At 44.5% G+C, this 13,908-nt stretch overlaps 1 protein-coding gene across 5 annotated transcripts in view; it reads left to right on the top strand.

The window, feature by feature from the left end:
* The window catches only part of ILDR2 (immunoglobulin like domain containing receptor 2), a 65,675-nt gene continuing 51,767 nt past the window's right edge, over positions 1–13,908 (top strand). For 4 of the 5 annotated variants that reach the window (XM_070462737.1, XM_070462739.1, XM_070462738.1 and 1 more), the window contains exon 1: positions 2,241–2,658. In XM_070462737.1, coding sequence (XP_070318838.1) covers positions 2,256–2,658 — 403 coding nt within the window. In that variant the 5' untranslated portion in view covers positions 2,241–2,255. Of the gene's footprint in view, positions 485–2,240; positions 2,659–13,908 lie in introns of those variants that run through there. The other variant, XM_070462740.1, reaches the window with a different exon arrangement.

Here is a 13,908-nt window from a genome sequence, read left to right on the forward strand (position 1 = left end):
CTTCTCCCCCTTGTACTTTGTCTCTCGGCCCTGACCTCGCGGCCGCAGGGGCGTTCACGTGACGGAGAAACTTTGGCAGGCCCGGGGCGGGGGGCCGGCGGCTGAGCTCCCCCGCGCGGCGTGCGCTGCGGCGGGAAGGCACTCGGCGGGCTGCGCTGCCTGAGCGTGCGGGTGCGCTAGCGGGCTGGGAAGGCGCCGCCGAGCGCGGGGCGGACTCCGGGAGCCCGCGGCAACGCGCGTGCAGCCTGCGGCGCTGTCGGCCCGGGGCCCCGCCTGCGCTGCCGGGCCGGCGGGTGGCTGAACCCAGGGACGCCGGGGCCCCGCTCGCACCCGGCGCCGTGGTTCCGCCGCCGCCTCCGCCACTCGGTTACATAGATCCTCCATCTCTGCCGCTTCCTACTTCCCTCACTCGTTAATCTGGATGGGAAGTTGGGGGAAATGGACAGAATCGTGATGGCTTGGGTTGCTCTCCTCTGGCTAACAGGTAAGAGACATTTTCAACCGAGACGGATAACTTGACATGTATTCCGGTACTGGTACAGTTCTCACCCGCCTCCCCACCCCATCCCCAGTTCCCCCCAGACTGTGTTTAAAGCTGCTTAGCAGAATGGTGGTAAGTGGGGGAGGGGGCTGTGTGTGTGTGTGTGTGTGTGTGTGTGTGTGTGTGTTAGAATGATGGGGGAGGCCGAGAGAAGCCCGAGTGTGTGTGTGTGTGTGTGTGTGTGTGTGTGTGTGTATTAGAATGATGGGGGAGGCCGAGAGAAGCCCCATAATCAAGTGAGCCGGCCAGAGATGCAGGTGTTTTGACTCATTCGAGATATGAGATTGTTCTTAACAATGTGCATTTCCCTTTCCATTCCACGGTTCTCCTCAGTCTTATTCGGAGTTTGTATTATGTGAGTCCTGGGGAAAACCTGGTTGGGAAAAAAAAAATGAAAGCTCAGGGGAGACTAATTAAGAGAACTAGTTTTCTGGAGGTTGGAGGTACACGAGTGTCTCCTTGATTTCTTCCCGGGAGAACCCGGAGCCCCAGGGGCATTCTTCTGTGGCTCCCAGGGGTGAAGGGGAGCTGGAATGAGGAAGGAGACTGGGATGGAGGCTTGATTGGTTGTGGAGTTGAGGGCCTTGAGCTCACTCATTTGGTAGCATTTGGGGAGTGCTTCCATAGAGAAGAGCCTTCCTCCGATAAACAATTGGGAACGCTTCCTAATAAAGATAATTTGCAGAGATATTCAGAAGGTAGGGTTTCTCTTTAGCATTAGAGTCACTTCCTTGAGCTTGGACCTCCATATTTCCCCCTCCCTTTTGGTGAACTTTCTTGTCACCCTCCTGGGATCTGGAAAGGCTCGAGTTCCAAATGTGTGGTCCCACAGGATGATCTGGGAGGTTGAGAGACAGGTGGCCAGGCAGGGTGGGCAGCCCTGCCTGGGGATGGAGGGGTAGGATAGTCAGAGGCTGGGTCTGAGGCAGCAATTCAAAGCAAACTGGAAACCAGGTGATGGAGCGGAAAGGTGAGGACCAGAGGGGGCAGTGAAGGGCAAGAGAGAAAATGTAAAATAGCACCAAAAATACAGTTGTGTCCCCTCTCGGGGCATTGAAGACTGGAAAAAATCAAGTCAGCAGGAAAAGAGGAACAAGATTAAAAATCTAAGGCAAGTGATTGAAAGAGGGTCAATAATACAGTTAGGAAGAAAGACAAAACCACTATTTCCCTTAGTTTCAGAGTAAGATTATAGATTACCTCAGTTTTTTTCCTATTCCTAATGAAGGGTCCCTAACACTGGCTCTTGCCCCCTGCTAGGTTTAGGTTTTGGGGAGCCTTTAGCAGAGTTAGCCACTTCTCTTGGCTGCTCTGAGTTCATCCCTCCCACATTATTCACATCTGAATCATCTCTAATTTCAGGGTTTGTCTGATCCATGCCTCCCCACTCCTCTGGCCTCCCAGTGCCTTCCACTTCTACCCTTACTGATTCTGAATGTCCTTAATTTGCCTCTGCTTCTCAGTTACCATATTTAAGGGGAACTTTGGCCTTGAACCTCTATCACCTCCCTAAAGTCCGCTAGGCAACTGCGGAGGGGTCCTTGAATCAGAGATGCTCTTCTAGACACCCTGGGGTGTACCCTCGAAAAGCTCTCTAAAGACTTGTAGGGCATGGGCAGAAGGGGAAGGTAGAGCCCACGCCAGAGGCTGAAAGCTTTTTAATGCAGTGGTCCCTGGAAGGAACAGTCTAGTTCAGTCCTCTCAATTTATACGGATGGAGACCCAGAGAAGCAATATTCACACAGCAAGTTTGTGTTGGAGCAGGTGCCAGAACCCAGTTCTCTCGAGCCCTGGCCCGTTCTTCTCCCATCGGCACCTGGAGAGATTGCTCCTGCCTGGAAACAGGCAACAGGTTATCAGGGCTATCCCAGCTGTCAGAGGGCCAGAACTTCCAGGCTCTGCAGGTGAGGTGGCTCCAGAGATCCCACTGATCTCCCACTGGCACCCCCTGGGCCTAGCTTCCGCTTCCCTTTCATCCCACGGTGGACAAGCCTTTCAGTCTCAGCCAAGTGCAGGAGCTAACAATGGCGACTGCGGAGGGGCGGGGAGGAGAGAGGATCAGCCAAGGAGGAGATGGATTCAGACTCTTCCCTCACAGAGCAACCAGGAGAGGAGAGGTAAGACATTTTAGTCCAGCCCAATCAATGAATTGTCTCTTGAGGGGGTGGTGGAAAGGGAGGGAAAAAGGAAAGGACAGATTAAAAATGAGTCAGAGAGCCAGAGGGGAAAAAAAACACATTCATTCTCCCTCTCCCTCCCTTTCTCTCTCCTCCCGCTTCTCACTTCTCTCCTTTTCTCCTACTCTCCTCCCATCCCCCCCACCCCCCACCAGTTTCTCTGTTTTAATGCAGGCTGAGCAATTTCTAATCAACACTTCAGGTTTTTTTTCCCTCAGGCTCTAGCAGCTTCTTCCTCGTCTTTCAATGCAAAAATTCTGCATTTCTTTCTGCTGTATATTTAGCCTCCTGATTTCCCATTGTCGGTGTGAGGGAGCTTCCTGCAATAGACTGTTTTGTTGCTGTTATTGTCCTTGTTGTTTTGCACAAAATGAAATGCTCACCAGCTGCTATTTTAGCAACAGGTGCCATCTAGCAAGAAGACTTGAGGGTTCACTGTCTTTGTTCCTCAATATGGGTGGCATTTCAACCTTTCTGGCAGCAGCGGCTGTGAGAAACGCCAGAACCGTGGTGACACTCTGGGAACATACTCCAGGAGCAGGCAGTGCATTTTCCTGGAGACTCTTTTGGGTCTCTCTGTAATAAAGAGTGCGTATTCTATTAGCATTTCTTTCGGCACCTTTTTGGTGGTATTGATTCATTTATTCATCCATTCCCCAGGCATGTACCAAATACCTGCGGTTTCTAAGTATTTTGATAGGTGCTGAGAATACAGAGAGAAAAGACATAGTCTTTGCCCTTGAAGAGTGGTCAGTCTAATCAGTGACTCAAATGAGTTTTCAGATAGTTTTGATGTGGAGGCAAAAAGTCCTACAATGAGAGCCACACAGGCGCTGTAAGGACATGGATGAGGCACTCCCACCTCAAACCTGGGGTGGGAGTCGAGCACCTCGGAAACCAGCTCCTGGAAGAGGTGATGGCTGGGTTAGCATGTTTACTCATGCACAGTCAGCTGCTGAGTTACTGTCCCATCCAGGCACTGTGCATTGTGTAAGGCAGTCGTGCATTCCAGCAACTTACAGTGTGGTGGTGGTGACCTCAGTGATGAAACTGAACAGTTGGGGGGTACCACTTGCAAAGGCGACCGTGGAGATATGCACCAAGTGTTGGGGGTGCTGTAAGGTGGCTACTAACCCAGGCTACATACAGCAGGAAGGGAAGTATCCAGGAAGGGTTGTTACCTGGTTTGTTGCATCCAGGTAGCATGAAAATGGGCTTGCGTATGGAGAATTAAAATGTTATTAGTCCTAGAGAGGCAGGGGTTTCTTTCTTTTTTTTGTATTGATAATATATATTTTTTCTTTTTTTATAATTTTTAGTTCATTTATTATTTTACTTTACAATGTTGTAGTGGTTTTGCCATACAGTGACTCGAGTCCTCCATGGGTGTACATGTGTTTCCCATCCTGAACTCCCATCCCACCCCTCTGGGTCATCCCAGTGCGCCAGCCCTGAGCACCCTTTTAAAGATTCCTGACACCTCAGCAGCTGGCGTGCTGCAGTCCATGCGGTCACAGAGTTGGACACGACTGAGCAACTGAACTGAACTGTTACCTCAACTTCCATTATCTCCTTTTTCCGTCCTTTCAACTCCCTTCCCTCCTCTGTTCATTTTTCCCATAGAAGAGACCTTTTTTGTACTGGAGCATCTTTCAGCACTTTATTACAACTCTCTCCACTTCCTACCATGAGCCTGGATGCTTTTCTCCGGACTAGGAAAGGGGGCTTGTTTCAGTATCCCATTTACTCCTTAGATTTTAGACTCATAATTCTGCTGAGTGTCTAGCTTATACAGACTTGGGCATTAGTTCTAGTAGTCCTAGTGTAATTCCATGCTAGTACTATACTATAGCCTTAGTGAAAGTACCTAGTGCTTATAGTGTTAGTACCAGGACTTGGTTAGTGGAAAGAACTCTGACCTAGGATTTGAGGACTGGATTCCAATCCCATCTCCACAGATTAACTGTATATCCATGGGATCTGGGTCTTGTAATCTGGTTTTGTTTTTTTTTTTCTTTTGGCATGTAATTTTATTATTTCATTGAGATATAATTGACATATAACATTAGTTTCAAGTGTACAAGATTACATATTTCTATATGTTATGAAATGATCACCACAATAAGTTAACATCCATCATCTTATACAGTTACAATTTTTTTCTTGTGATAGCTTTCAGCATTTATTCTGTTAGCAACTTTCAAATATGCAACATAGTATTATTTTACTTTAGTCACCAGGGTGTGCATTATATTGGTTTGGACTGCAGCACGCCGGGCTTCCCTGTCCTTCACTATCTCCCGGAGTTTGCTCAAACTCATGTCCATTGATTTGGTGATGCCATCCCCACCATCTCATTCTCTGTCTCCTCCTGCCCTCAGTATCAGGGTCTTTTCCAGTGAATTCGCTCTTTGCATCAGGTGGCCAAAGTGTTGAAACTTCAGCTTCAACATCAGTCCTTCTAGTGAATATTCAGGGTTGATTTCCTTTCGGATTGACTGGCTTGTTCTCTTTGCCCTCCAGGGAACTCTCAAGAGTCTTCTCCAGCACCACAATGTCAAAAGCATCTATATTTGGTGCTCAGCCTTCTTTATAGTCCTCCTCTCACATCTGTACATGACTACTGGAAAAACTATAGCTTTGACTATATGGACTTTGTCAGCAAAGTGATGTCTCTGCTTTTTAGTATGCTGTCTAGATTTGTCATAGCTTTTTTTCCAAGGAGCAATTGTCTTTTAATTTCGTGGCTGCAGTTACCATCTGCAGTGATTTTGAAGCCCAAGAAAAAGAAATCTGTGCATTATATACTCAGGACTTAGTTATAAACTAGAAGTTTGTACCCTTTGACCCCCTTCACCCAGCCCCCACCTCTGGCAACCACCAATCTGTTCTCTATATCATGGGCTTGGTTTTTTGTTTTTTAAGATTCCACATATAAGTGAGATCATACAGTATTTGTCTTTCTGATTTATTTCACTTAGCATAATGATCTCAAGGTCCATCCATGTTGTCACAAATGGTAAGATTTCATTCTTTTTATGGCTGAATAATATTCCATTGTGTGTGCATGGATATAAATGTCAATTATACACACACACATGTATAAATATATAGTATGGCATCTTTTTATCTATTTATTAAATGACAGACACTTAGGTTGTTTCCATATCTTGACTATTGGCTACTGTAAATAAAGTAGCAGTGAACATGGGATTGCATGTATTATTATCTTCTAAAAATCCATTTCTTTTTATTATTTTATCTTTAATTGGAGGATAATTGCTTTACAATGTTGTCTTGGTTTTATAATCTTTTGAATGAGGTCGTGTCTTTCAGCTGTAAGATTCTTTGGCACGGAACTTTTCTCCCTTTAATTTTGATGAGTTGGGAATCAGATTTACAGAGCCCTCAGTGCCCCTTCATGGATCACAGCCTTGTCATGGCGAAGGGACTTGTGTAACTCGATGAAGCTATGAGCTGATGCCGTGCGGGGCCACCCAAGACAGACAGGTCATAGTGGAGAGTTCTGACAAAACGTGATCCACTGGAAGAGGGAATGACAAATCACTCCAGGATTCTTGCTGTGAGAATCCCATGAACAGTATAAAAAGGCAAAAAGATGTGACACCAGACAATGAGCCCCCTAGGCCAGAAGGCATTCAGTATGCTACTGGGAAGAGCAGAGGGCAGTTACTAATAGCTCCAGAAAGAATGAAGCAGCTCAGCCAAAGCAGAAATGGCGCTCAGTTTTGGATTTGTCTGGAGGAGAAAGTAAAGTCTGATGCTGTAAATAACAATATTGCATAGGAACCTGGAATGATTGCTGAGAGAAATATCAACAACCGCAGATATGCAGATGATACCCCTCTAATGGCAGAAAGTAAAGAGAAACTTAAGAGCCTCTTGTTGAGGTTTAAAGAGGGGAGTAAAAAAGCTGACTTAAAATTCAACGTTCAAAAAACTAAGAACTTGGAATCCAGTCCCAACACTTCATGGCAAATAGAGGGGGAAAAGTGGAAGCAGTGACAGATTTTTTTTTTTTTTTTTTGAGCTCCAAAATCACTACTGATGGTAATTGCAGCCATGAAATTAAAAGATGCATGCTCCTTGGAAGGAAAACTATGACAAACCTAGACAGCATATTAAAAAGCAGAGACACCACTTTGCTGACAAAGGTGCATCTAGTCAAAGCTATGGTTTTTCCAGTAGTCATGTATGGATGTGAGAGTTGGACCATAAAGAAGGCTGAGTGCCAAAGAATTGATGCTTTCGAACTGTAGTGCTGGAGAAGACTCTTGAGAGTCCCTTGGACAGCACAGAGATCAAACCAGTCAATCCTAAAGGAAATCAACCCTGAATATTCATTGGAAGGACTGAAACTGAAGTTCCAATATATTGACCTCCTGAGGCGAAGAGCCAACTCATTGGAAAAGACCCTGATGCTGGGAAAGATTGAAGGCAAAAGGAGAAGGGGGTGGCAGAGGATGAGATGGTTAGATAGCATCACTGACTCAATGGATATGAATTTGAGCAAACTCTGGGAGATAGTGAAGGACAGGGGAGCCTGGTGTTCGTTGGGTTTCAGGGAATCAAACTCAACTTAGCAACTGAACAAACAAAAGGTCCTCAGTGAGGAGCCACAGAAGGAGCCCCAGTTATCTTCAGCCTTTCTCTGACCACTAATGATTGGAATGAAAAACAGCAGCTGGGAAGGGAGAGCCCTCGTTAGCATTTTCAGAGGAACGAGTAGCACCCAGTGCCTGGTGGACAGGATAGGATCAACTCGGAACAATTACATGTTGTTATATTGGGAACTGTTGAAGTGAGTCAAGTGCTTTGGGTCAGGTGGGATGAATCCCGCTCTAGCCAACGTGGCCCTCAAATGTCCCTTCTGGTCTTAACTTTTTGTTCCAGGACACACTCACCTCTTTACTCCTTCCAATTATTTTAGCTCTTTTAACGACTTTCCCCCAATTAGGAATTATAAAGAAAGGTACAATCTAATTGTTGCTCTTGCTTATTTAGAAACTATAATGCTTTTCTAGTTTTGTGAGTGGTAAAGAATCTGTCTGCCAATGCAGGAGATGCAAGAGACACAGGTTCAGTCCCTGGTTGGGAAGATCCCCTGGAGTAGGAAATGGCAACCCACTCCAGTATTCTTGCCTGGAAAATTCCATGGACAGAGGAGCCTGGCAGGCTACAGTCCATGGGGTTGCAAAGAGTCAGACGTGACTGAGCATGCTCGCAATGCTTTTTAAATGTGTTTTATGACTTTTTAAAATCTCTTTTGATCCTTCTAAGTAAGGCTGGTTACTATCTACCTATACATAAGAAGAACAAGCCTCAGAGGAAGTAAATGACTTGTCTAAGTCCATTGTATCTTATTGATTAAAAATAAGAAATAATGTCACTGACTTACATATGACTTAGTTGTTCAAATGCCTGAATCCAAGGGAAACATTTTCTAGTTAATGTGGGTGAAACTAGTACTCCTGATTTAAGGGAACAAATCCAGGTGTCTGGGCATCCCTGATGGTGCAGTGATAAAGGATCCACCTGCCAAGCAGGAGATCACACATTTGATCCCTGGGTTGGAAAGATCCCCTGGAGGAGGAAATGGCAGCCCACTCCAGTATTCTTGCCTGGGAAATTCCATGGACAGAGGAGCCTGGTGGGCTATAGTCCATGGGGTCACAAAAGAGTCAGACATGACTTAGAGACTAACAACAGTACAACGTGGTTATCTGTCATAGGGCATTGGGTAATGAGGCTCAGAATTCACAGAACTCAGGGAAATATTACAGGGAAAAGTGGAAAAGAATAGCATTTAGTATTTCTAATTAAATCCTAAAATCTACAGGAAAGGAGTGAATGAGGAGTGCTCCAGTGAGGCACAGGAGGGCATCAGATGTGACCCTGTGACAGCAGATGCTGCTGGCATGTCAGAGCCCATCTGGGACTAGCGGATGGTGCTGTGCATCCAGGAGCCACACAAGGGGGAGCATATGTAGGTTTAAAATCTTGGTCTTTAAGATAGCTTCTGGCTTGCTGGAAATGAAAGACGGCATCTTGGATGACTAGAGTTCTTTATGGGCCAAGAGACAAGGAAGAACTCAGAACATGCTGCTTCCCTGTTCTCCTCCAGCGGCTGAAGCCCTGCAGGAAGCATTGCTCTAAATTAGGAGTAGAACCTTCACATTCAGCTGGAATCCTGCATCATCACTCCTCCCTTGCCCTGGGCTCATCAGGAGGCAGTTGGGAGAGAGGGATAAGGCTCAAACTGACTTGGATTTAAATACTAAATTAATAGTTCACCTTATTTTATTTAGCTTTAAAATGGGAAAGCTAACTTACATTGTAGGGTTGTTGTGATCATTAAAATGAAATGATGTATAATTCCTAGCACAGTATTTGGCACATGTTATGCTCTCAATGCTTTTTATGGGCCCCAAATAGGAATATTAGTCAGCATTTTGATATAGCAATAATCAACCTCATAATCTCAATAGCTCACAACACCAAAACATTTAGTTGTTCACATTATATGAGAGCTGCAGTCAGCTCCAGATCAACTGTGAATTGGCTAGAATTGGGGGACTTGGCTCATTTCCAGATTTCTTATTCCAAGACCCAGGATGAAGGAGCAGCCACAGTGTGGGCATGCTCTTCTCCTGGTGGAGGACTCATGGCTGGTAGGGAGAGGGTACAGAGACAAATGACACAAATGCCTTTTAAGCTTCTGCTTGGACAAGTCTTATGGCACATGTACTCACATTGCATTGGCCAAACGTCTCACCTGGCCATAGTCTATGGAGTGGTAAGTGTACTCTGCCTACAGGGAACAATGTAAGAATGAAGAGAGAAAACTAACTGGGAACAAATAATCCAATCTGTCAACTGGCTTAAATCATTCAACTGAATGTGTTGAGTACCTACTAGGTAGCAGTTTTTAAAAGCCTTCAGGAGAGAGCTTGTTGTTATTAATAATGGCCAAGACAGATGACTAAATAGAAAATTCTTAGACAAGATGATGTGATTCTCTAGGGTATTATGACTGCAGTAAGAGCAAGAAGAAGCTTTTATAGGAAGTGATAGCTGAGGAAGTCAGGAAAGATAAGTAGACGTTACTAGAGGAAGAGTGGGATTGAGGGAAGGGAAATTTACAGAGGAGACAGCATGTGCAAAAGCCAGGAATCAAAAGAGGACATGATGTTTTTTGAAAAGTACAAATATTTTACTTTTTTTTTTTTTTTAAGTGAGTGGGTAGCCTGTCCCTTCTCCAGGGGATCTTCCTGACCCAGGAATTGAACCAGAGTCTCCTGCATTGCAGGCGGATTCTTTACCAGCTGAGCCACCAGGAAAGCCCCATGGAAGAGGGTGCCCCCATCTAAAATGAGTCCTTGTATTTCTGAACGCCTACAGGGAGTATTTGAAAGCGTGAGAGCATAGGAGTGCTATGACCAGATGTGCATTTTAGAAATATTATTTGAACCTCAATGTGGAGGGTAGATTAGATATAGACAGACATGCAGCAAAAACCATCTAGAAGACCCTTGCAGAAAGAGAGGGAAGACATGATGAGATTCTGAGCTCCGGTGGTGCAGTGACAATGACCGGAGTAGACAGTGACAAGAGATGGAGGCAGTAATCCTGGCTTGGTTGCATGTGGAAGTTGAAAGACAAGAGTGTCAAAGATGTCTCCAGGTTCCTGTCTTGGGATTGCTGGGATGCCATTTATGGACATGAACTAATATAGGAGGAGGAACATGTAAGGGAGGGAGATACAGGTTCAGTTTTTTGCATTATATTAGAGTAAGCCTAAGATGCTATAACAAAGAGACCCTAGTAATAGTTTAAAACTCACATAAAATAGTTTTTTTCTCTCTCCTATAACAGAAGAGAACTAGTGGGACTGAGTCTACTGTTCCCATATGTGGCTCCCAAGACTGCTCCAGTGATAGGTATTTTTCAGCTAGTAGAAGCAAGGAAAACAGAGGATCAAGTAGTTTGTTTTTAGGGAGGTGACGTGGAAATAACATACATCACCCCTCCTCACCTATGTCCTGAATCTAGTCCTATGACCATAATTAGCTACCAGGGAGGCTAGGAAATATAATATGTGCCTGTCTTGGCTGGCCAGATTAAAACTTGGAAGGTTCTATTTCTAAAAGAAGTGGACAGTTAGCATCTCCATCTATAGAATGATGAGTTTGGGGTGCTTGTGTAACATCCAGATGGAAAAAGAAGTTATATATTTGGGTCTGGAGCTTGGGTAAGATATCTAAACTGGAAATACAGGTAAAAAGTTGATGAAAGTGGAGAAGAGCTCTCTTACAGGAGCTTTCTCTGCCCAAATGGCTGGTCCATCCAAGGAGTCTGACCCACCTGATTGAATCAGGACTGCTTCCACAGTTCCTGGGCCGTGCAGGGTAGACTGACCTCTTTTAGCACTGCTTTAGTCACACTGGAACAGAATGTAAGCCAGCTAGACATTACCCATGAGCTTGCTTCAGATCTCTGGAAGATGAGCAAATCAAATAGAAAGGAGATGTGCTTCTGGCTTTCATTTGCACAGTGGTGGCAGAGAGTGGGAAAGCAAGGCTCAGTGGGACACACAGGACACATGCTTAATGAATGGCAAGCTCTGTGTGCACACGGGCCGGAGTTATAGGCAGCAAATAATAAGTAGGCCATGAGCAATGCCCACCTGAGCGAGGGTGACACCAGTGTTTACTTTAGCCCGATGGAAAGGGGGAGACACTGATGCTTTTTAGGACCTTTGGGGAGAAAACATGAAAGAATGTTGTCATATTTTTAAAATATTTTTTAAAAGAAATCTCTAAATAGTACATCTGGTCACCCTAACCCTAAAATGGATCAAGCCGTTAGGTACTGTGGTAGCAAACAAGGGAAACTGACTCTGTTCAATTTAAGCAATTGGACAGAAAGAAATTTATTGAAAGAAAATTGATTAACCTGCAGGACCAATAAGCGAACTGGAGAACTAGGCTTAGAAAATAGGCAAGCACTAAGGGAATGTTTATGATTCTTGGTAAAGCCTTTTTTATTATATAACTCAACTATATCAAAAGATGAATAGTTTCTATTTCTGGTGGTTAAAAGGTTCAGGTTGTGTTTCGTCTTTAAAAATTGAGCCTGTAGGTCGGAATTCCCCAAAATGCTTTGTTTTCCACATTGACAGTACTAAGGGATGGACACACTCTGGACCAAACCTAGAGATGCTTCAGCACTCGTTATTCATCTCTTACGCTTAGAAAACCTGCCTACCAATTGTTCCTAAAAAATGTCATGGGAAATTGGGACAGTGTATTAAAAATGTGAAGACAAAAATATGAATTCCTTAAAGATCTAACTTAAAGTCAGGAAAAAGAAGATCTGTATTGTCATACTGAATGAAGAAAAACTCAGCGCTCTGAAAGCCAAGATATGCTGGTGAATGGGCAATTCTGAGGGCTTCAAGAGTTAAAGGATGGATGAGCTTGATATAAAATTTCTAAAGATGCCGGTCTGTGGTGGTAATAATTTTCCATGATCTTCAGCAGCAATCTTTACTTCTCTAAAATGGGGCTGTGCTTATAGATCTGCATCTCAAAAATGCTGGCAAGAATAGCTTACAACTAGTGGGGAAAAGGGACTTGCTTTGAAAAAAAAGAAAGTGCTAAAATAAGAACAGCATTGCTGTAGATACTGCTTTTGTTATCCTCGCAAGAACACATTCCTCATGTACAGCATCCTTTTTTTACATGAGAGTTGGGGCAGGAGCTTATTTTGCCACACGTAAGGAGGCACTGTCTGTGCTTGTGGCTGGTCCTCCTGGGCCAGGTAACTAGGCACCCTGGTGACTGGCTGAGATGGGGCCTGCTGCTCTGAGCTGTCACTCATCACTCCACTTTCAGGCAGCTTTTCGAGTTATTGGTCAGAATCCATTCTCTGCACTGAGGACCACCTGCTGAGAAAGGCCCTTTGGATTCACTTATTCATTTCTTCATTCATTCTTTGATTCATTCCACATTTTGTGAGCTTCAGCTCAATTTTATGGCCTTGCTATATAATGAGGATACAGAGTTAACCAAATCCACCAAGCTGGTTTCAGAAAAGGCAGAGGAACCAGAGATCAAATTGCCAACATTGTTGGATCATCAAAAAAGCAAGAGAGTTCCAGAAAAAACATCTACTTCTGCTTTATTGACTATGCCAAAGCCTTCGACTGTGTGGATCACAACAAACTGTGGAAAATTCTGAAAGAGATGGGAATACCAGACCACCTGACCTGCCTCCTGAGAAATCTGCATGCAGGTCAGGAAGCAATAGTTAGAAGCGAATATGGAACAACAGACTGGTTCCAAATAGGGAAAGGAGTACGTCAAGGCTGTATATTGTCACCCTGCTTATTTAACTTATATGCAGAGTACATCATGAGAAACACTGGGTCTGGATGAAGCACAAGCTGGAATTAAGATTGCCAGGAGAAATATCAATAACCTCAGATATGCAGATGACACCACCCTTATGGCAGGAAGTGAAGAAGAACTAAAGAGCCTCTTGATGAAAGTGAAAGAGGAGAGTGAAAAAGTTGGCTTAAAACTCAACATTCAGAAAATTAAGATCATGGCATCTGGTCCCATCACTTCATGGCAAATAGATGGGGAAACAGTGGAAACAGTGACAGACTTTATTTTTGGGGGCTCCAAAATCACTGCAAATGGTGACTGCAGCCATGAAATTAAAAGATGCTTGCTCCTTAGAAGAAAAGTTATGACCAACCTAGACAGCATATTAAAAAGCAGAGACATTACTTTGCCAACAAAGGTCCATCTAGTCAAAGCTATGGTTTTTCCAGTAGTCATGTATGGATGTGAGAGTTGGACTATAAAGAAAGCTGAATGCTGAAGAATTGATGCTTTTGAACTGTGGTGTTGAAGAAGACTCTTGAGAGCCCTTTGGACTGCAAGGAGATCCAACCAGTCCATCCTAAAGGAAATCAGTTCTGAATATTCATTGAAAGGACTGATGTTGAAGCTGAAGCTCCAATACTTTGGTCACCTGATGCAAAGAACTGACTCATTGGAAAAGACCCTGATGCTGGGAAAGATTGAAGGCAGGAGGAGAAGGGGACAACAGAGGATGAGATGGTTGGATGGCATCACTGACTCAGTGGACATGAGTTTG

This window comes from Odocoileus virginianus, unplaced genomic scaffold (assembly GCF_023699985.2).
Source record: "Odocoileus virginianus isolate 20LAN1187 ecotype Illinois unplaced genomic scaffold, Ovbor_1.2 Unplaced_Scaffold_12, whole genome shotgun sequence".
NCBI lineage: Eukaryota > Metazoa > Chordata > Mammalia > Artiodactyla > Cervidae > Odocoileus > Odocoileus virginianus.